Below are 24,264 nucleotides of genomic sequence, written 5' to 3' on the forward strand. Positions count from 1 at the left end.
AACTTGAGCCATACTTGGATCTCTGTCCAGCAACAAAGACTTTTTAAATCAACAAGCAGACTGTATGAGCAAACTCCAGCAGAGATTTAAAGACTATTCCCATAATTTTTATGTGAAATTACACTGTAAAAAAAAAGTGGCTGTATCTAAAAAATTAGGCTTACACTTCAGCTTTAGTAGAAATGCAAACTACCACCAGCTGCCATAACAGTTAAGAATTCCAGCATTCACTAGTAATGCCTATAACTTACTTTCAAATTCAGCCATCCATTGAGTGAATTCGGTTTTTTAACACATGCATTTCATCACTTCTAGTTGTGTAGTCAAGAAAGTGAAGGATATTCACAATGCATAAGTAAAGTGACCTTCAACCCCCAAAATGTGAATCTTAGGAACTAATTCAAATGCTCCTCTCCATGCACGGACTACACCGAGGCTATAAATTTAGGGCTCAGACAGGCAAGGAAAATCAGATTATGTGAATATTCCTAAAATCTTCTATTCCATTACAAGAAAAAAATGTTATTACACATCACTGAAACAACTGCAACAACCTGGAATGGTTCTGATATATTGTTCAAAAGACAAAGTGAGTCAGGAAACTACTAATTTTTTGGGATGCTTAATTACATATTTCTGAGGTATCAAGAAGCCATTTTTAGCTATATCATGCTAAGCACTTAATTTCAATTTTATCAATAATTATAAAATTCAATTAATGCTGAGTCTTTGGGTTGCAATTATTCTTGATTACTGCCTTTATTGTGTAGGTACAATAGCAATTATATATCTATACTAGAAAAGAAACAGAGAAACCCACTTTCTAAGCCAAAGTACAGGGGAATTATGGAGAAGCAGGACTGAAACATACCAGTGGAAGTATGACTCAACAGACTACTGTCTATATTCTAAGGAAAAATATTATCAAATTAAATTCTTAAAAGTTTTAAATTAACATCTTAAAGATGACATCTCAATAGCGTAATACTATGACCCCATCCTTTCATTATCAGTTCAGTGATGAGAGTGTGCTGAACCAACACCATACACACAAGGGATGAAAACCATTTCCTACATCAATGCAAGTTTTCCTAAAGGCTTGTTATTGCACATTTCATGTTGACAAAATTAATTTTCCATTTTGGGTTTTCTCATTGACCCAAAAGACATAAAATATGGGGACAAAACTTAGGCTTCTTTGTAAGTTTTTATTATGACACATACTGGCAAACTGATTTTCTTCCCTTAAAAACATTTGTTTGAATGAATGATGTAATAAATCCCATCATAGGAACAATGCTTGCCATCACCACTCTGTCATAAACTTGGGACTCTCTATCTCCACTGTGATTTAAGTTAATGCAACTTAACTAAGTGAAAAGTGAGTAAAGACTCTCCTGTATGAGTTCTTTTTAAATATGGGAGTAATGTGACAGTCAGAACACTTGTTTCTGTTATGATCAGTCCAAGTCTTGCACATCTATTGTGCTTAAAAACAATGCAGTTTTTCTGCAGTACAAGTTATTTATGACTTCTATATCAATGTGTTTTTATTATACAGAGATACAGTAATAATTCAGATAATTTTCAGAATGGCTTACTCAACAAAACTGATGAAAAAAATCATCCCTGCCTGTGATAATTAGTTTGAGTAACAGCAATGCAGTGTAAAGAAAATACTAGGTGTTTATGTGCAGAGTTCTCATTTGTTTCTTTTTTGTCCCAAATGCCGCTTGAGAATCTGCGGCTAATTTTTTGCACTGGCTACAATGCTTCATCTGGTACTGCTGCCTAGGCTTGACCCTGCAGAACGAAAACTGAAGCAGAAATTCATCCCTCCTTCTACACAGTCCTGGTAACACAACCTTCAGAAGCATTATGTTAGCTTGCAAGCAAGAGACAAATTGAACCAACTCACTTTTCACTTGTGGTGGCTTTATCAAAGTGAATAACCTGCAAGATCAGTTTCACTAGGTGTCATGCTGTGTTCATCTTAACACTGTTCCCATTTCCTGATACACAGACTGCCCCCCACCCAGGTTTCAGTTACTCAAGGTTTCCAGTTCATCATCTAAAACCAGCAGAAGTAATGAACAGGAGCATTTAGTTAACATGTTTCTCTAGTTACACAAATATTATACAGGAAATTAAAAAATGTTTTTGGATTCCTAATGGGAAAAAAATTAACTTCAGGCATGCAGCAAAACACATTTGTAAGTAAAAAGCATTCTAGATATGCTATAAAGAACTCAAATAAACTTGAGAGTCTAAGAAATGGAAAACATACATGAGTACTTAAGAGAAATCTAGATATGTTTAATTATGCAAATAAACACAACTCAATTCTGCCCTTTAGTGAACATAATCATACCAAATAAAATACGTGATTTTAAAAGTTCATGTTAATCTAATTTGGAACTATACCAAAATACTTCAAGAACAATCACACAGTTATTTCACATGACAACTCATGGTCATGAACTCATTAGGTTAAGCTTCTCATTTTTCCCCATCTACTTTAGCTCCATGTTAGTGTAATGTAGGCAAATTTCCTGAGCAACATTTACTGGTACAGATTACCTCCATCTCTGTGCCTGTTTAGATTTTTTTGACAAGCAGATCCATAGTGACTTTGCATAGAATTTTTTCCCCCTTCTGTCTGCCTCATGCTCTTACCTACAATGCAGTAGTTGTCAATGCACTATTCTGCAAGAGAGAATTAAAGGATCTCTCTTATTCCACTCTTCCTTGCACAAGACATAACAAAAGCCACACAAGATTTTGCTTAGCAGTGTTGTACTGCAGTGCTAAGGAAAATTATGCCATAAAGCCATTAGAATTTTTTTTAGAATTAGAATGTTTTGTACAGGGACTGGAAAACCATTATAATATACCACATTTTAGTTTGAAAATCGTTTTGGGTCAGAAGCCAAGGTCAAAGTAATTCTCTTGTGCTATATTTTCTATTACTTTTTTCTGATTCCAAGTTGTGTAGCACTTAACCTGTCCACAGATACTGCAACGTAAAGTTAAAGAGGAAATTAAAAAAAAAAAAAAAAAAAAAAAAAAGTAAATCACCCCCCTCCTCCAGACTCGTGAATTTCTACACCGAAGGGCAGATTTTTCTATTCCAGGACTATCTCACCTCTGGAGTGACATCTCGCGGTGCAAACCCTGTTCCTCCAGTTGTTAAAATCAAATTAAGTTCCTTTTCATCACACCAATCTATCAGCGTCTCCTGAAAGAGAACATGAATCCTGTCAGATCTAGCAAGAAATGGTTATCTCAGATAATACCTGAAGACTTGAAATGTCTTAAAAACAGACACACACAAAATACTGAGAACTATAAACCACTCATGGCTTTTTATATAAAGATTTTAATCCACTATTTATAACCAAGATAAGACAGAATAATGCAAGTATCCACATAATATTATTTTGTGTACAAAAACTGAAATTCAGTTCTCCACCTCTTAACCTGAAACGGAAAACAAGAATTCACAGTAACTGATTTCTACCACTGTTTATTTTGATACAGAAATATAATATTCTTTGATACACATTAACAGACTATGTACATTTAATTCCGATTACATCACTGATTCTTTTTACAGTAACTTGGGTTCTCATGCTGCACTTTTTAATAGCCTGAAAAAGGCCACAACCATGTGTCTGCAAGCTTAACTACCAAAAGATGCAATAATGCACTTGATGCAGCAGGTGATGATCTCTATCCATCTTTCTTGCATTCCCCTAATATCTCAATACGAGTGTGTATAACCATTCCAAAGCTGGACTAAGAAATCTGTCATGTAAATTCAATTACTTACAATACTGGATAACTCATGATAATAGAGAAGCATTTAATTTGATTTGGGTTCATTTAAAAATGATGTTTTAAACATCATAGTTTTCAAATGATGATAAAAATTTGACATAAGCAGAAAAGTTATTTAATCTCAATGTGATTCAATCACTTTTCCTCTGTACTTGACTGTGGGCCAGCACAGCAGGAGCATGTCTGCTTGGAGTGCAAAATTAGCTGTGTTAAGCTTAAGTAGACTCATTACATAGAAAAGTATCCATCTGCACAGATCATATCAATTATTGAGACAGCTATCTGTATTCTAGCAAAGAAACAACACTATATGAAAATATTTAGGGCAAATTTAAGTTTTGGGAGTATTGGGAAGGAAGGAATAGTTTTGGAGATTGTTGGCTTAAACAAAATTAGCTCTGAGAAATATACTGACTTAAAAAGTTTAAAATAAAACTGGAACATTTTAAAAAGTACAAACAATTTAGGTAATCCTCAGCTGTATTTCTGCAGGCTTAGTACTGCTATGCAACTTCCATTTAACAGAAGGACCATATACAGACACTTCAAAATTGCAACTAGAATAAGCCTGTGCTTCAGGTAAGCCCCACCACGCCAATTCATCCAAGGACTACTTGAAGTGGGTAAACCAAAGGTTCTGTTTTTATTTCTCCTTTCTTTACTCATTACTTCCACTTTCTCTTTTGTATTCTCTCTTCTCTTTATTAAAATCACATTAATCTTTTTACTCCACCCCTTTGGAGAATAACTCTAATTAACTGGGTTGTAAGTGAACATATCAGAAGTTTGTTACATGAACATTTCAAATAAGCTCAGGAAAAGAATAAGGATAGTGCCTCAAACCCATACATAAATAAATGAACTATTATGATGGCTCTTGTGTTCCATTTGGAAAAAAAAGTGATTTATGGCAGTAAAAAGGATTTTAGGTCTTAAAATTCTTTGCTTCAATAACATAGTTATGCATTAGGAAATTTATTTCAAAAGAGGTGGCATCTCTATCATCTGGAAACGTTTGTCTTTACTAAAACAGATACAAATTTCAGAGAACACTTCAGAGAAGTTCAATGTTTGGCAAAGTTAGACCTTAATATTGCACTTATTTTAAAAGTTAATATAGTCAGAAAAAAAAACTTCCTATATAAAACAGGATTGATAGACTTTGTGGGTTTGGTTTGTTTTATTTAAAAGCAAAATTTATCTTCAGATAAAATAAAATCTGCCAAACTCCTTTTAAGAAGAAAATATATCCTTCCTCTGTTCCCTTGCTACAGTTCAGTAATACTCCCATTAATAAGGGGGGTGGGGAAAAGTAATGTGATAGCCTACAAAAAACTAAAGAAATCAGTATCATAACTCTTCAGTTAAACTGAGCAATAATTAAGTGCCTATTCCTGCTACTCCATCAGTGTACCTAGGCAGACTCCTAGATGGAATTCCCCATCGAGTTCTAGTTATACTAAAGAAACTTTCAGGCTTTCAAGTAGAAGACCTTTAACTATGAGGCAGTAAGTTTGGGTTTCACTGTATTTTAGAAGTGCAAATTTATCACTTAGATATTTTAAAACCATGGAAAAATACCTGAGGCTTATATTCAGCTTATTTATTTTCCTCTCTAACCCAAAAAACTGTGCCCCACAAAATATTCTCATTGCTGTAGAAGTATCTAAAAAAGGAAGCCCCACACTGATAAATTGTGAACAAATTGTGGACTCAGATCAGGTAGATTCTCTATTGTCTTTGCAGGGAACTGAATTTTCTGTGTCTTCAAATGAAGATTTCTCTAGGCAAGTGACCTCATATTTGGCTTTACTGATGCTATACAAGCAAAATTGTTATATAACATTTCAACCAAAGAAAATTTCATTTAATATTTTTATGCATATTTCTCCTCTTCTATTGTTTCACTGATGATAAGCTCTCAAGAGAAAATGGCTAGGTCAACCGATTATGTAAAGCACTATTATTTCATTCAAGCCAATGAAATGATGCTGATGGATACAAAATACAGTAGCTGGCTCTAAAAACAGTCCAGTAAAATTACCACCAAGTTTTAAAAAGCCAGAACAAAGCTACAGAACTCCAGGGGGAAAAAAAACCCAACCAATAAATAGCTTAATACTTTTAACCATTAGTATCTTACATTGGGCTTTATCAGTTATTTTCCAGAGTCAAGATATATTATAACAGAAATTAAGTCATTACAGACAGTTCCTCCACAAATAATTTTATTTCAAAAGAACACAGCCTTTTCAGATTTCACTGAAGTCCTAGAATAATTATATTAATTATGTCTTTATGATGCACAGAAGTCAGGACAGTTGTCTCCTTAAGCTTTAGAGTACTTCTACTTCCCTGTCCTCTTTACCTAATTCCTCATATTTTCTCTTTTAAATACATTTAAATTACTCTCCTTCAAATGAGTAAGAAATCCTTAGGTATAACAAATAACCTATTTCCATCTCTTGCTCCAAAGAGTCCTTGCTTCTGCCAGCTCCCTCTCTCCCACAACCTGGAACTACTCATTGGACCTCCTATGCACTGCCCAATACTGAAATTACTTCAATTATAACACTACTCATCAAAAACATTTTTTATAATCTGTTTGAATTTTCTCATGACCAGTGTTAACTTCACCAGTGAAGGAAAACCCAGCCTCATTTTCTCCTCTGAGTGCTTAGTCTTTCACATGCAAATCTATTGATTTTAAGATCAATAAAAATCATTACCTCATGGAAAAAATGCCTACAGTGAGTGGCAGAGCACAGAGACCTTATATCTATGGCAGGTACATGCTTGCAAATTCATAAAGGCACCACCACATTAGGATACAGTAAGTCCAAAAGCTGTACAGAGGCAGTTTTGTGGCACCACACCTAAACTAGTGCTACCTGACATTTCAGTCAGTGATCAGTCTGAACACTCACAGACATATTTCTTTCTGTGGAGGTAACTTAAGCATCTCCATGTCCAAGAGGCAAACCTGCTGTTAGCCTATGCTGCAATGAGCAAGCCACAAAATTTTGTTAATTTTCTTTTGTATTTTAAACTAATTCCAGGGCTCAGGCTCTTCCCTACACCACCCTGCCTTGATCTACAGGGTTCAAGAGAGAGAAAATGCATCATGCTTTAATTTAGCAGGGTTTTCCAGCAACTTGTCATGATTATCATTAAGGATTGTTGTATTTCTAGTAACTCTTCCTTACTAATCATTTCTGTGGAATAATGCCCCACCATGCTACGTAAGAAACCTGATCACAGAATACACAATTACAATGGATAGGAAAGTGGGCTATTTTGTATCTCCATTAACAATCCTTTACCATCCTTTAATCTCTCTGTAAGCAAACTGGAAAAACAAATAGGGATTCTTTTCTGGAATGAGAGGAACAATGCCCTGATCTTTGGAGAAAGTTTGTGAATTACTTATCTTAGCCAGAAATTTAAACTTGACACAGGTTGCAGGTTTCCTCCAGTCCTCTTAGGGCTACTGTTATGGTGGTTTTCCACATAGACATCGAGACTACGACCCTTAACTGGAGCAGAAGTACTACAAAGCACACAAAAATGGTTGTTGTGGATCAGATTAAATGCCTACACAGACGACCTGAAGTCCTGATGACTTTTGCTTTTCTATGATGCTACAGTCTATGGTATGTCTTGCCTGTTTTTTATTGTCCTATTTTTGCCATCACTGCTATGAGAGTGTGAAAACACTCCCACATGTTTATAGTTCCAAAATCACTAGAATATCTTCCTTCAAGTCAATATTCTGGTGCTTACCACTTAGATAAACACGTGTATGATTTTCTGATCAATACATAATTTACTTCAAAACACAAGGATTGTAAAAATAATTCTCAATACACATACATATTTTCATATACCATAACCACTAAAACATAACATATACACTGCTATAATTTAAAACATCCAGAAGGAACAGGGCAATGCTAAAACCAATATAAACAGGGCAGGTTTTCATAATTAATCCATACAGAATTCCTTCATTCTATATTCAGTATTGAAACTAGTTAATTCTTAATTCTACAGTTAACAAAGATGTTTGGCATTTTGGCACCTGCTGGATTTTTCCAGCACAGTGCAATCATGAAGTTATTTCACCCTATATGAATCACTAATCACACAGTAAGTAAAATATGTAAAATTTTAATTTAAGCTGCTGAACAAATACAAGTGTTAAATATTTATGTTAAATATTATATTTATGTTAAATATGTTATGTGTTAAAAATTTAATTATGCAACAATACACATTTATTTACATTGGACTTTGAAATGTAGGTAAGTCAGTATAAGCTGGTTTACAGACATGCATAGTATGCAGAAGTATTCTCAAAACAACTTCATGTGACTTAAAAGATCACTGTGGCTTCCAGGACAAACTACTGATAGTGTTCAGAGATGAAGAAATAAGTGTTTTTCAGAACAAATCTCAAAACTACAAGTTTTGTTAAATTGTGGGAATTCTGTATTTGCAAGCAGATGCTTTTTACTCTAGGAAAATAAATTTTTAAATGCAAGGAGAAACACAGAACAGTACGTTTTTAAAAATATAATGATAACTTTTCTTAGCAATCCAAGTTAAATAAAAAATAATCACATATAAAAAGCCATAACAAATATCAATCTACATTTCTTTCACACTTTTTGGGCTCAAGCTAAAAGAGTGTACAAGATAAATTTTGTATATGATCTAAATGATCACAGTGAAGAAACTAAAATGAATGACAATATGGCAAAACATATGAAAAAAGTCTGCATAGTTAGAGATTTTCTAAGAAAATTAGATGCCATTTCAACCACTGAGTTTCAGAAATACAGGAATTAGCACATTAAGATCTCATAACAACGTTTACTTAGCCATGTAGCTTGGACTACTCCAGACCCCAGCTCACTAAAGATAAAGCCTGACTCTATGACATGACAGAGCGTATATAACTGAATGAATCAGAAACTCATGTTACAGCACATAAAGGAGAAAAGAAGAACAAAAATTGAAAGTAACCATTTGTTCCTCATTGTATTATTCAGGAGTTTGAATCTTCTCTATTCAGTGGATCATGACTTGTCTATTAATTTAAAAAGGAAAATCGTATACTAGGGACCATACAAGAACACGAATAACCATAAAGAAAGGCAATGAAGTAAAGAGCAGAGTTCAACATTAAGTTTGAAAAGGAGGGAAGGTCTTTGAAATGTTAGTGTATTCTAGGAATTAAGTCCATATATTTTTGCCCTAGTTCTTGTGAAGGTTTTATTTCTTATGCTCACAATCCTTTACTTACTGTTCAAAAGCTTCCATGAAATGTGGAGGCCTGAAGATATTTATGTGTGGAGCAACAACTTTCCAATAAATCAATCTCAAAATGATTTAAGAATTTCAGAAAATTAAACATTAAAACACCATGAAAACATGCTTGATGTTTTCTCTATCCTTTCCTCAGCAGCAGAAGGCAGAAAGTAAGAAAAATGTTAGGAATATGTTCAGTCTAATCACTGCAGTCAAGAGACTTGGATGAAATGATTCTCACTGTGTCTAAATAGCTTTTCAAATTTTGAGATTTTACAGAACATAGTAAGTCATCTTTTAAAGATTCTGCAGATAATTTTGCAGTTTCCAACATCACAGTCATGTTGCAGCTGTTTTTTTTAAATACTAAGCTAATGTATTAAAAGATGTCATAAAAACGTAACTATTTCATTGAAATGCAAAACCTAAAGGAGGAATGTAATAAAAATGTATTCTATAAATGGCTTACTTTTTAAATGGAAATTTAATTACAGGCATTTTTCATTTAAAGTAAATTGCAGCTATCAAGTATTTCAAGGTTCAACGTACCTATGCAGTCTGTAACATAACCTTTTTTAAAAAGTACTTCATGTCTTCTAAAATCTACTATTCATGGTAATTAGCCCTAAAACAGGAAAAAAAAACCCAGTAGGCACTGAAGTGGAATCATTAACGGAGTTCATCTATGCAAACAAGCAAGGGAAGTCAGCAGAAGGATGTGCAAACACAGAAGTTTTCAAACCATCATGACTGGAAGTGCCAACACCTTTAAGAGCTGAGGCTAGCAAATGAATTTCTAATTGTTTTGACGGAGAGAGGTAAAGACAGTAGAGGCCATATACAAAGTTGACTTGAAAAAATAGAAGTGGAGTTTTAAATTTGTCTGTTGATTTCCTCTCAGAAAAACAAAGGAAAGATTCTTATTTCAAGCTACCTACCTTGACATACTAATCTTAGTATAATCCAGAAAAATAGTGAATTTATTGTATAATTTAATAAATTGTATTAAAAACTACAAGTAGATCTAGGTCAGAACAAACTATTCACCTACATGCGCACAAAGGCACAAGACCCTTTTCCTTCTGTACAAAAACCTGTTCCCATCTAATGTTGGTGCCACTTTTGTCCTCCTAGAGTCATGCTAAGGTTACTCACAGGAAAGGACTAGACACTCAGTGTAACAGTTTTCTTCAGGTGCTTGGAGGAAGAGATGGAAGCTAGAGTCAGAATTAGGTACTTTCCAAATGTGTCTGTGTCTACCAAGAACTATACTGCTGACTCTGTATTTGGCAGATATACATGTATGGGCCTTAGTGTGCATGTGCTCATCTTTAGCTAATAAAAATGTATTAGCAGAAGCACCAATGTTCAATGTGTCTCATTTCTGCCACGTGCAAAATGTGTCCCTCTAATATATAATATTTAATCACTAAAATAAATATTACAGAGTTATAAAAATTCTGATTTTCTTAAGAATTGAAAACAATAAAAAAGTTTAAAAAGACATAATGCCTCCTTGCCAGCATAACTTTTCTTAGTGAGAATCTTGAGATCTAATATATATATTTTTTGGTTATTCCTAAAACAATGCAAGCTAAATAGCAACTGTAATGAAAAGGAAAAAGAAGGCATAAAACCAAGTAAATGAATACAATACTATTTACTAACAACTGATAAACAGAAACTTTCTCTTTTTGTTTTTTAAATTTTTAAAATTTTCTTAAATTAAAACAGTACTTCAAAGACCTGTTATCACAAGAATAAATACTTGGTTTTGGAGCCATAAACTTTAGAGTGTTGGGCACAAGATGATGGCTTTTTCCACATTTTCTTTGCATACATATAGTGTTCATCTAAGGTTGTTTAGAAAACTTTATTTGGGTTTTCTTCTCAGAATGTGCAAAGGCAGCTTGATAATACACACAAGTCAGCAACTTTTTAAAACTAGAGCTCTTCATAATATTTTGTGTACATGTACCATTATCTACAGCACATGTATCTCATGTCCCACAGGTAAGAAGTTTCAGCGAAGTTTGCTGTACCTAAGCTGCATCTAAGCCCAGATAAACGACATCCTAATCTTACAGATATGGCAAAGCGACAGAAAACCAACTGGAAATTTCTTGGAGCTGCCATGGCAACATTAACTGCTACAATCCTAAGGAACTGGTAAAAGCACGTCCACCATATTTGCAAAGGTGACAGGTCTCAGAAAACGCCCACTACAAACACTTCAGAATCATATTTCTCTAATAGCCTTCAACTCATATAACCTGCACTTCTTAGAAACTACATTCGAAAATAACCATTTGCAGAATTTGCATGTGCATATTTGCATGCAGGGACAAGAACTTTTCCAGTTTAAGCTAGGTCATACCCCACCTCTACTTGTTCAATTAGCAGGAAGTATAGTGAATTAGAAAATTACTACAAGGTTTCTGCATTTAAAAAGAAAGAAAACCACATGGGGTCAGCTGTGGAAAAAATGTTTAAATTCAAATGTTGGCTTTCTTGCAACTAAGAAGTTTTAAAGATCAAAATATTAGTATAAATATAACTGATTCTTACAGAACCCCATTCCATTTCTAGCCTCATTTTCTAATAGTAAATGCAATCTGACATGTTAGTTCGCACACTTAACTAAAATTGTGAAAGACATTATTTAGTTTTATTTTTTAAAATTATGTTACAACTTATATGATCTCAAGTTTTCATGTACCTCTCAATGGAAATGACAAATTGAATAGAATGAAGATATTTAAATATCTCAATAAAGTTAGGATGGGGGGAAAGACGAGATGAAACCATTAGAGACAGGGAGCTACTCGGTGTAATGCAGTTTGTGGTATAAATTTTCCCTTGAGTATTGTTCATGCATATCATCCATAGATTCAATGAATGAAATTGGTTTTAAAAATAAAATCTACTGCTTTACCTGTGAGAATACAGTAAAGAAAATTTACCTACCAATGAACAGCTGCAGTACTTTGAGACACTTAGTCCATACATATACTCTAAGAGTGGGTGGGCTTGTGGCCTGCCCTGGAGTGTCCCGGGAGGGGCACTCCCACTCCTCCCCTCGTCCTGCTTGAGGCATTGACACACAGGGCAGAGTGCATCCACCACCGCTGTAGTACCTCTTAAATGCACAATCAAACCTGAAAGAGATTCAGAAAGAGGGGAAAAGCAGGTAGGAGACTAATGTGCATGCAGACTATACCTCTCAAAGAACACCAGTTACTGATGAGTAACCTTTCTTCTTTGAGTCTGCATGTACATTCCCGCAACGACTCACTGATCAGTTACCTTTGCCTTTTCCCATCCAGGAGAAGGCCTGTGGACTCCCACAAACAACTGCAGCATCACTCCACTGAAGGCTGAAACAGCCCTGGATTCTATTAGACTAAGACAGTGCTGGGTGTAAGCAAAGAGAGAACGCCAGGTGATCTTAGAGCATGTGTCTAAATACCATAGAGTACAGATACTAAGTTTGTCCAGAGATCTAACAGAATTTGGTTTGGCCATATGAAGTCCCTTGAGTCCACTCAGAGACAGAAAGCCACCTGAACAATCATTGTGTGAAGTCAGCCAAAATTTTTAATATTCCCACAGTGCAACAAGCAAAGATACAAACTAGAAAACTTGGACCTTTGAAGAGAAATTATAAAGGCCTTATGAAATAAAAAAATATAAAGTATAAAATTCAATCGAAGAAGAATAAGGTCTGGAAATGAGTACTGAAGGACTAATTTTCTTGCAACTCTGGATCTTCAGCACCACTTTAAGAAGGACTCCTGAATGACTGAAGAACAGATACTCTGCCCATACACAGGTAGTATGTAAAATAGGAGTTATAAGGACCCATATACTTCACTAGCTGGCTGAGAAAACTGTCTCCAAATGTACCGCTTTCTTAGACGCATGCAGAAGGAGCAAGCAGAAGTAAGAATTTAAGAGCTCAAAAGGGGAGAAGCAACCACTGTAATACAGTGAGGTTTTCCACTGCATGAATAGTGGGAAACTGTCATCAATCATGAACAATTCAATACATCCTGATCAGCTGTTAGGAAGATGTGAGTTGTGAAATGTGTGAACATCAGTGTACTCAGAGAGAGAAACCTGGTACCCTCACCAAAATACAGAAAGAAATCAAAGGAACTACACATAACAAATATTCAGAGGGCTGAGATCAAAGCAGCAACAAATATGTCATACAGACAATATCATTTTCTCATAGAGTATGCATGCCTAGATTATACTTTGATGCTACTAGCTATCATTACTCTGGAGAGAAGCAAGAACTGACTACCTTAGAGACTGATTAATGTTTTGGCTTGAGAGTCCCAAGATCTGAAGAGCAAGGGAAGAGCTAAAATATGTTATCTATGAAAACCACAAAAGAAGTTTCTCACATAGCTGTTTTTGACTACAGCCACCGTCAGAACATGGTGAAATCACAAAACAAAAACCCCACAGTTTTGTCTTTACTGAGTATTTCTCTTTATGTTTGCCAATTGTGGTAACTTACAATCAATACACCATAAAAGGAGAACCATTTTAGAAGCCTAATTCAGATAAAATTGCTGTATGGCTCAATTAAACCAGGCATCTGCATGACATGCCAAAACAATGAGTATATTTTAGCACAACCACAGGCAGTATTGTAAAAAACTCTAGCATCCTAAAGTACTGAAAAACAAGGCCCTAACAGATAATAGGTTCTTCCTGAGGTGAAACAATTCCCATTTTGTAGCGCACATAAAAGTTATGGTCTTCTTCCTACCCAAAATGTTCTGTATGTTTAAATAGTCAAATACGGTATTACACTTCACTGTATGAAAAATGAGGCCTCAATAATGCCTGAGTCTATTAGTCCAAATGATCAGTGAGGGGAAAAAAAGGCAGCATGACTGTAATAGATGCTCACAAGCTCCTGAATTCCAAGTACTGACACTGTTCAAGCCAGAATGGAGTGACTGTGGTGACACAGACACTGCTTTTTCCTAACCACAGCAGAATTAAGGGTATTGGTAGATAAGCACCGATCTGAAATGCATGGAAATCAAAAGATATCTCCCTACCAACTCGGATGCTCTTGCCCTCTAGAGAAGACATTTTAATATCTGGATGTTATGATAATTACTCTTTGGTGAATAATACTGTCAATACAATGGCCTATTTAAATATGCAGAGAAATTGCCATTAAGAAGATGTGCCAGCATATTTTGAAGATCCTGAAAATCTGTAGCAATCATTTTATGTCAAGCACAACAGTCCCACAGATGGAGTAATTACATAATGAATGTATAATGTGGCTTGCTCCTACCATGCACTATGATGGTGCCATTCACTGAAAAAAAAATCACTGTTCTGAGCATCAGTGTATGGATCCAGAACAGCACTCTGATACTGCCTGGTAACTTTTATTAGAATCACAAAATATCCTAAAGAAGCTCCTCTTGTGCAATAAAGAAGCAAGCCTAGCTATCATCTCTACATACTTGTTGTAGTGGATCCTCCTACCAGCTGAGAGATTTTAAGCCTACTATCTATCACCTATATTAATTCTCTAACATCTGATTACTGTGCATACAATGTTTTTAGTCAACCAGTGCATGTAACAGGCCATGTGGCCTAACAACTAAAGCTATAATCTTACTCTGATCAAGTGTCTTACTTACTCAGTGTCAATTTTAGATGGTGAATGACCTCCCAGGTCAAATAATCAACATTAGATTTAGCTTCCAGAAAATAATAAAGCATCAGTAAAGAACCCCCCTCATTCAAAACAAAGCAATGTCCTTCAGTTCCCGAAATATAAGGAAGATACGGACATCCTGCTCTGATATATTCTTGTGACAGGGCTACACAAACAACAAAGAGAAAGGTATATGCAACAAAAGAAAGAAGACTGGAGTATTCTGGATCTGATTAGATTGTCTGCACTTCTCCATTATCTGTTCAGTAGGAGTAATTCTGGAGACCCTGAAAATGATTCTCAAAAGCAATAAGGAAAGTATAAAAATCAATTGAAATTCATTGATGGTTATTAATGCAAAAAACATGTTAACAGCTGTTGAAGGCAATGAAAAATGAGTAACTATGGTCATTACAGAAAAAAGTATTTTTCCCTATGTGCCTCAGTTGTGTTTTTTTTTCTTTTTTTAATAAAGACAGAGCACAATAAAAGAATAATAGAATGAACTAGTAATAGGCTGCCTTGCTAATTAGGTAATTGCTTATTCCTGAGTGTAAGCATCCAAAGAGTAAAATGTAGAGAAAAACCTTTTTGCACTTACAAGACTGAACCAAACTTACAAGAGTGACTGAATTACTGAACTGGAAAGGCCATTCTCTTCAAATGAAAGACATTTTCAGAATTCAGTCCATGCAGAATCTCTCCTATAGGCCCAAAGGATTATAGCTATTACATAATACTGGCTGAAAGCTGTTACCATAGAATTTGATGAGCCACCATTTGCTTCCATTGCAGCTTGCAGAGATGTCTTAGCATTAGCCAATTCCACCCCAGTCAAAGATTTCAACTTTTATACTCAGAAGAAGACTAATGCAGAACAATTCATATCAGAAAGACTTCCTTCCCTAAGAGCCGAAACTTTCAGGTCATTTCTCTTTTGGAACATTTTTTTAAAATGCTCACTTTTTCTTGATACATCCTGAGACCAAAATTGCTTGGAATCAGGTGGCAATAAAAGCATTCAGAATACTAAAGACATCTCAAAATCACTTCCCAACTGTTTCTGCAGCTGCTATAAATTAAACTCATATCTGCAAAGGTACTAAGGTTGCTCAAACATGCCTTCATGGTGTTGGAAATCTCTCAGGCAAAATAATATACAGAATTTCAAACAACCTACAGCACTTTTGAAAAAATGCTTCATATTCTAATTCCCATTGTTTATAAAGTCCTAAATTCCTGGAAAAAATTTTGTGCTATAAAGAAAGATATGTTATCACTTTGTTATATGATAAAGAATATACGTATATAAAATAAAATTTTATATGTTTTAAAATGTATATTTTTCTGAGCCAAGTAAACTGGAGACCACTTTGTAAGAAGTCTCCCTAATTGGATAAAGTTGCTACATATAGAGCAAACAGAAGATTAATAAAGCAAATGCTTCACAGAACAGATCTAGCTCAACCCGGTCTCATAATGTTAACCAAGCCATAAAGGTTGACTAAGACATTAAGTTCAAAGAAATATATGAAAAGGGCTGGAAAGGACGATTCTAAGCAGAATCACTTGTAGTCTCCTGTTTTGCTAAAGACATATGCCAAACTTTACTGATTAAATCATAAAGGAGTACTAATCATTAGTACCAGAATGAGAGAAGCATAGAATGCTTTCTCCTTACAAACGCTTGCAGCAATCATATTGAGTCTCTTGACTGCTGCAGAGATATTGAAGAATCACCTGGACACAATCTTGTGCAAAGGAGGGAGTCTCCAACACCCCTTTAGGCAATCTGTTCCAGTGCTTGATCACCCACACAATAAAGAAGTTCTTCCTCGTGTTCAGGTGGAACTTCCTGTGCATCAGATTTTGCCCACTGCCTTTTGTACATTGCTTGGCACCACCAAGAAGAGCCTGGCTGTTGGTGATGGAATCAAATGCAAAGAAAAATCTAAATGTAGTAAATAATCTAAATATAAGAAAAATCTAAATATAGAATATCAGAATGTCGGTATCAAGATGTTGGCAAAGAAAAAAACACTGATGCAGTGCAATAGTTTTCAGTTCCACAAGTGGTGTTTTTATCTTCTTACTCTTTCTCCCATGTGAGTTCCCTTTTATTTGTTTACAGATAAACCACTGCCTTCTAATTGATCCTTAGGGCCTCCTGCTAATTTTGTGACATGCAAAACATGTCTAAAGCATTCCATGCATGTGACTGTTTGCAATCACATTACGCAACATACTCATACTGTGGTTTTCCACCCAGATTCACAGCATCCTCAACAAACACATAAATGGGCTGGGTCTTTAGGGTTAACATTCTCTTGTTCTAATCTTGGTAAGGATGCCAGATGTTTGGCACCATTCCCACACAAGGCTCCATCTCTGACACCCTCCCTTCAGATACTGACAGACCTTGATGGGGTCCCCTCGCAGCTATCTCTTCTTGAGGCTGAACAGGCCCAGCTCCCTCAGCCTTTCCTCCTAAGAGAGATGCTCCAGTCCCCTCATCATCTTCAGAGTCCTCCACTGGACCAGCTCCAGCAGCTCCCTGTCTCTCTTGTCCTGAGGAGCCCAGAACTGGACACAGCACTCCAGGTCAGGCCTCACAGGGCTGAGCAGAGGGGCAGGATCCCCTCCCTTGACCTGCTGCCAATGCTCTTCCTAAGGCAGCCCAAGATCCCATTGGCCTTCTTGGCCACCAGGGCACTGCTGGCTCAGGGACAGTTTGGTGTCTACCAGCACCCCCAGGTCCTTCTCCACAGAGCTGCTTCCCAGCAGCTCAGCCGCAGCCTGTGCTGGTGCCTGGGGTTATTCCTGCCAGGGGCAGAACCCTGCACTTGCTGCTGTTGATTTCAGACAGTTCTTCTCTGCACATCTCTCCAGCCTGCTGAGGTCCTTCTGCGGGGCTGCACAACCCTCTGGGGTGTCAGTCACTCCTCCCAGCTTTGTGTCCCCAGTGAACTTGCTGAGGAGGCATCTCCCCTTCATCCAAGTAATTGACAAGTTAATGAATGCTGAGCCCAATATTGAACCTCGAAAGACTCCACTAGTGACAGGCCTCCAACCAGATCCTATGCCACTGATCAGAACCCTCCCTGCTAAAGAATGAGTAATTTCTAGAGGCAATTTGCAGAACTCATGGAAAGCCCTCTGGACTAGAAGTACTTGTTTGTTATTTTAAAGATTTAAGAAGACACACATGGTAACCTTTACCAGAATCCAGAGTTATTTATATCATTCAAAGAGAGTTGCATAAGAAATAATGAGTCTTTTCAACTGTGTATCACCTGCTTTATATACCATTATTCTAACATATGGTCTGTTACATGAAAATGTTTATATAAGTGATTTTTGGTTATTTAATTGCAAAACTTACCTTTCTGGACGAGTCAAATCACATTACAGTTAACTGCTCAATTCAATTAGAATAAAGGCTTCATTGCAATAACTAAAAATAGCATATTGCCCCTTTCAAAGAGTTGTATCATCTCCCACACATCCTACTTTGGGGATTATGATGCATGCAGTATATGTGGACTACTGCTTTCCCTTGTAGAGACAATTGTCACTTTAGTGCTGGAGAGTGATGAAGAGCCTACACAGGCAGTACAGTCATACAGATAGTATTTTCAGTAAGAGAGAGTAGGTGGCATTAGTGGATGAAGGAGACAGGCAATAAATTTCATCTGTGAGCAATAACTAGGCTACATCCTCTGGAAATCAAGGACCACGCACTGTTTTGTTTATAACATTGCTTATATTGTGCTCCTGACCAGGGGGCCATTGTACATAACAATCCACGTAACAGTTCCCTTGAAGCTCCCACAGAAGGCTGCCCTGTGTTTGGCATGGTTTTCAGGAATGTGTCATGCTGCACAAACCTCTTTGGCCAAAGGACAGATTCATCCACCTCATTGTAATGAAGGAGTCTGTAGGCAGCTCCTCTTCAATACTGGTGATTACACCACCAGCATAGCATGGCCTTCCTTTATCTAAAAGAGTAGCAAAAATTTCTCATGAGTGGAGAAGTCCATCCACAGATTGATCTGATGCTGCAGGAACACACAGTTCCCAGCATCTGAAGGGAGTAAGATTTATTTCCTACCTATATTGCTCCTCTTCCTTTGCTTTATGAAAGCAGATATTTAATTCAGCTCTTTGTTGCCAGGCCTTTCTTACTGAGACCCAGAAAGAACCTGGCGCTTCTCTCTCTTGCTTTCTGTCCCAGTACAGGAAACACACACACACACACACACAATTCCCTTTTCATTTCAAGACCCATCACTTCTGACTACAGGAGAGACCTTTGCTTTTTTCTTGCAATTACTATTCAAGTATTTTCTGTCCTGTAAGAGTTCTCTCTCCAGGCCCATTAATACTATGATATTTCAAAACATTAAAAAGGAATCAAAGTTTTTTTTTTCCTTCTGCTAAGAATTATAAATCTGTGGTTAAATATCAGGTCTATCAGGAACCCAGTAATTCTATAGCAGCAATCTTCCAAGAGCCTTTACATTCATACCAATGAATCTAACTAAGCACAGTATGTTGGCTTTGTAGCTGTAACCATCCATTCTGATCAACTTGAAAAAATTAAGTCAATTTTCAAACCTTTCATAGCTATTCCTTCCTAAATGTCGCAGATCATTTAATAGTCCATTAAGACTTTAGCTCCTGTTTCAGCTTTCACTTCTAATTCCAAAAGCATATATATTTCGCAGGAAACTCTAAGCAATTTTTGTCTGTCACCCAAATTTCAAAATATCACCAAGAAAATATAAGACCACTGGCTACACTAAATATATTTTATTTGAACAAACAGCATACAGCTTTCTACACTAAAAACCAACAGGAATAAGACTTTTTTTTTTTTTTTTTTTAAATTTGAATTTCCTATAATTTTGACCCTTAGGAAAAAAAAAGCCTAATAAATACCCATGATAAAACTGAGGCACAGGAAAAGAAACTACCACTTCAATTAAATATACTCAGTTGAAGGTCTTAACTAGCAAGTTAACATCTGGCCATCCTAATTTACAGTACTGACAAGAGAATACTATTTTGCTCAGGAAATAATTGCAGTCTAAAAGAATAAACAGACTTCACACCTTTAGGCTCCTTTTATTATAATCATGTTTTTGTAAGGAGATGTTAAATTTCTCAGTGACCTACTGATACAAAAAAATTCATCAGTAATCTCTGATCTTTGGATAGATTTCACTGTCTGACTGAGGTCTGATAAGAAAATGTTTAATTCTTTTGCAAACTCTGTACTTTGGATGTTACCTTCAGTTCTCCACAGATAATCTACAATGGCAAAGAGCAAAAAATCAGGTTTCCATGGAGAGTTTTGCATGAGAGAAATACCAATGATCTAGAAAATCATTTTAAATTAACTGTTTATACCAAAGTTTCAATTTTTTTTTTTTTTTTTTTTTTAAATTTGCATTACTAAGCTATTATCCACCCAGTGTGTAAAAGAAACTTCTTGTCAGGGCTTGACAAATAACTCGTGCTTGATGCATTGCATCTTATTCCTGATTTTGAAACCTACATGTTGAAGCGATTTAAGTGTGACATTAAATACGCAGTCAGAGGAAAACTTGTGCTCCATGCAGCAGTTTGAAGAACTAGGTTGCAACTGCTGCTTATGTATCCAAAGACAGGCAATGAATTTGGTGAAGGGTCTGGAGCAGGAGTTTTTGATGAGGAGCTGCTGAGGGAGCTGGAGGTGTTTAGCCTGAAGAAAGGGAGGCTCAGGGAGACCTTACCATTCTCTACAACCACCTGAAAGGAGTCTGGGGTGGTGGTGGCATCTTACAAGGAATAAATAATAAATAAATGACATATTTATGCCATATAATTAAAAAAATATATAAGAGGAATGGCAGCCATTTCAAGTTGTGCCAGGGTGGTTAGACTGCATCTTATGAAAAAACGTCTTCAACAAAAGGTTTACCAAGCACTGGAACAGGCTGCTCATGGAAGTGCAGGAGTCACTGTCTCTGGAGGTATTTAAAAAACTTGTAGACGGGGCACTTGGGAATATGATTTAATGGTGGACTTGGCAGTGTTAAGTTTTACAGTTGGACTTGATGGTCCTAAAGGTATTTTACAAGTGAATGATGCTATGACAGAACAAATTCTTAATTAAAACCACAAGGAAAGATAACATTTGAAAATAGCTGATCATGTGTTAATATCCTGTTTCATACATATTCAAAATACATAAGTACAGTAAGAATATTGGCTTTAGTTTTCTTTCCCTATTATTTAGCCGTTCTCCGAGGGCAATATAAGCGCTTAAACATATCCAATAATCTTTTCATTGGTAGAGCTCCAGCAGAGTGAATTTAAAAAGCTTCTCAACAAAAGCTACTCTGAAATTAGCTATTTATTCTACCAGTAAGGAAAAGCCTTCTTTTTTTTTTTCTTCCCAATTTGTACATTATGAAATTGCCATGGTGTTAGATGAACTGCAACATAATCAGCTGTTTTTCCTGTTGCAAAACTAGGACTCTGTTAAAATACTATTTCTCCAAACATAGGATTGGTCTTTAAAGAGTTTAAGATACTATATCAACAAAATACTGAAATTCAAAATATTCTCAATGTGCACACACATACTAAAATCTGTATGTTGTTTCATATAAAACATTTAAGTATAATAACACATTATAAAAACGCCTGGGTACCCAAGTACCTGAGGTGTAGCTCAGTTGTTCTAATTAAAGTAAAATGGCAAATATAGGGAACTGTGTCATTATGAAGAAAGCTTCATGTCTGTGTATCAGTTATTGGCTAAATGGTCAAAATGTTTGTACTAAGCACTTTTAATAATCAGGTCTGCAGAAAATATTTAAGCCCCAGAAAACACAGAATTTTCCATTATCTGTAAGATCTGATTTCTTAGTTCTTTTGCTGGGTGTGTTACAAATCACCTCTGTAGCGGGTACCATGTTTGCAAAAGCTTTAATTACACTGAGAGCATACTACTTCACAAATATTCTTTTTTTTTTTTAGTTTTCAAAATATAACAACCCCTTTGGATTTCTCACCAACAGAAGCATTCACAGTTTGGAACACTACTTAGAGGCATTTGGATCTTTTGTATGTAAAGCAGTTCTTTATAACTCTCTGATTTTAAACATGGTCATCTTTCCTTCAAAACAGCCTGACAATAATTGTCGGCTGTCATTTAGAGCCTCAAGATACTCCATAAAACTTAAATGTTAGCTTCAGTGTCCCAAATGACAGACAGCTCTATTTTTACACATTGCCTGTTTTATATAGCATTATTCCCTAGAAATACTTACTAAAATACAGAACACATTCCAAATACATAAAGAAGGGTTATTTTCTGCTTTGTTAAAGAAGGACAAGAATTTTAAAACATCCTGATGTTAAGCTCTTATCTTCATAAGGTATTCTCAGATACAAAGTTCTATTTTCCAGAGTGATACATCTTAGGTAATTCTCACTCATGTTAAATTATGTTCAACTACCAAGAACACAGAAGAACCCCTTAAAATGACAGAACTGAGCAGTACAAATTTCCATAGGGGATCAGCCTATGTGTTAAAAGAGAGGCTTATGTCATTGTGCTACTGAAGCTATTCAGAGAAAATGTTACCATATTTGTAATTTTAAAATCAAGGGTATTCTGATAGAGCATAACAGTAACAAAGCAGGTGATAAATAATTAGAGAAAATAAAAGTGTCATTCCATGCAGAAATGCTGAAAGGGAGTATATGTGTTACCTTTGCAGTCTTAGGATCCCACCTAATCTTGTCATAATGATAAGGCAGCTGAAATTGAATGCAATTGTTTCTGCCAGAACAATTCTAGAAATTTTTGTGTCTTTTTTATAAGAAGGTATTTTAAAAAGTAAAACCCTTCAACCACTCCACCTTTACTGAGCTCTGAGGATTCAGTGGCATTCCCTCACTTAAACCTTTCCTTTAGGACAATGGAGTCACAGAATTTCTGAAATCCTACTGTAATTGAAAAGTACAGAATCAGTATCACGGGAAATAATATCAAAATGCTACCTATTTTATCATGAAGGAATACAGAAAATGAAAATATCAAAACCACAGGGGAAACGAAAAGGAAAACGTCAAACTTCAATCTTATACTACTCTTTAATTGGAAAAGATTTGTTTTCTTTGCCTAAATAGGTGCATGCTAAGAAACACTTTTGTAGCGAGTTCAAAGATAATCCAGAAAAGCAAATATTGTGACTTTGGACACAACAAATTACATTATTTGTCTTGCAATATCAAAACATTCTGTTTGGCAAAACACATAATCTTGCACCCAAATATATAATACTACTGTTGTCCTGTCAAATAGTTATTCAGTCTTTTCTACACGCACCATGGCAAAACTAATTGGCTTTTGTTAGAACTATAGCTCTCTGAATTAATTTGTCCGTATCAATCCCACTTCCTTAGGAGTCTGATGCCTCTCCCCAAGACGCACCCTGCACTTTTGTCCTCTTCTTGCCTGGTGGTATCACTTATCAGTTCCCTTAGGTAAAAACCATTTAAAGAAATAGTTCCACAAACTATTGACCACACAAACTAAACAGCAGATGAAATATAATGGTTATCAATGTTAATGGACACAATAAGGCTTTTTATCTTGGAAAAAATCCCAATACAACACAGAGGAAGCTTTTGGGAAAGCTTCTTTATCATGATACAGAAGCAAACTTCAGGAGAAGAATTTCTTTCAGCCTGATAAAATACCTGTTGGACTTCCTTCCTTAAAACAGCTGAAGTCTTTTTAATATGGAATAGACCAATGTCTGAGAGAGCTGGGGTTGTTTACCCTGGAGAAGAGGAGTCTTAGGTGGAATCTTACTGCTCTCTACACCTGCCTGAAAGGGGATTGTAGCAAGGCGGGGACAAGTCTCCTCTCTCAGGTAACAAGTGACAGGACAAGAGAAAAAGACATCAAGGTGCACCAGGGAAGGTTTGGATTGGTTATCAAGCATTGGAGCAGACTGCCCAGAGAAGCAGTAGAATCACTATCCACGGAGGTTTTTAAAAGACATGGGGTACTTGGGGATATGGTTTAGTAGAGGACTTGGCAGTCCTGGGGTTTATGTATGGACTGGATGATCTTTGAGGTCTTTTCCAAGCAAATAATTCTATGATCCACTGTAGTGAAAATATTAGAATTAATATTAGAATCTAATATTAGAAAATTAGAATATTAGAAAATATTATTGGTGGGTAAATGTTCAAAAATTCCTTACTGATGAAGTAGATTATCAAATCATTTGGAGACCACTGGTCTAGATCATTGGGTTTTTTTCTTTGAATAGTCTGCCAGAAGGGCTGGGCACTCCCTAAGTACTTAGCTCAGACAATAGTTTCACTAGTAACAATGGTGCTTT

At 35.9% G+C, this 24,264-nt stretch overlaps 1 protein-coding gene across 8 annotated transcripts in view; it reads right to left on the bottom strand.

The window, feature by feature from the left end:
* GPHN (gephyrin) overlaps positions 1 to 24,264 on the bottom strand; it is a 277,217-nt gene that overhangs the window by 127,446 nt on the left and 125,507 nt on the right. For 7 of the 8 annotated variants that reach the window (XM_005520351.3, XM_088057857.1, XM_088057856.1 and 4 more), the window contains exon 4: positions 3,146 to 3,238. The exons of the other annotated variant lie outside the window; for it this stretch is intronic. In XM_005520351.3, the coding sequence (XP_005520408.1) occupies positions 3,146 to 3,238 (93 nt within the window). The remainder of the gene's footprint in view (positions 1 to 3,145; positions 3,239 to 24,264) is intronic. 8 annotated transcript variants of the gene reach the window in all.

The sequence above is a fragment of the Pseudopodoces humilis genome, chromosome 7 (assembly GCF_049639895.1).
Source record: "Pseudopodoces humilis isolate 2021_Gansu_Grassland_sample_001 chromosome 7, ASM4963989v1, whole genome shotgun sequence".
NCBI lineage: Eukaryota > Metazoa > Chordata > Aves > Passeriformes > Paridae > Pseudopodoces > Pseudopodoces humilis.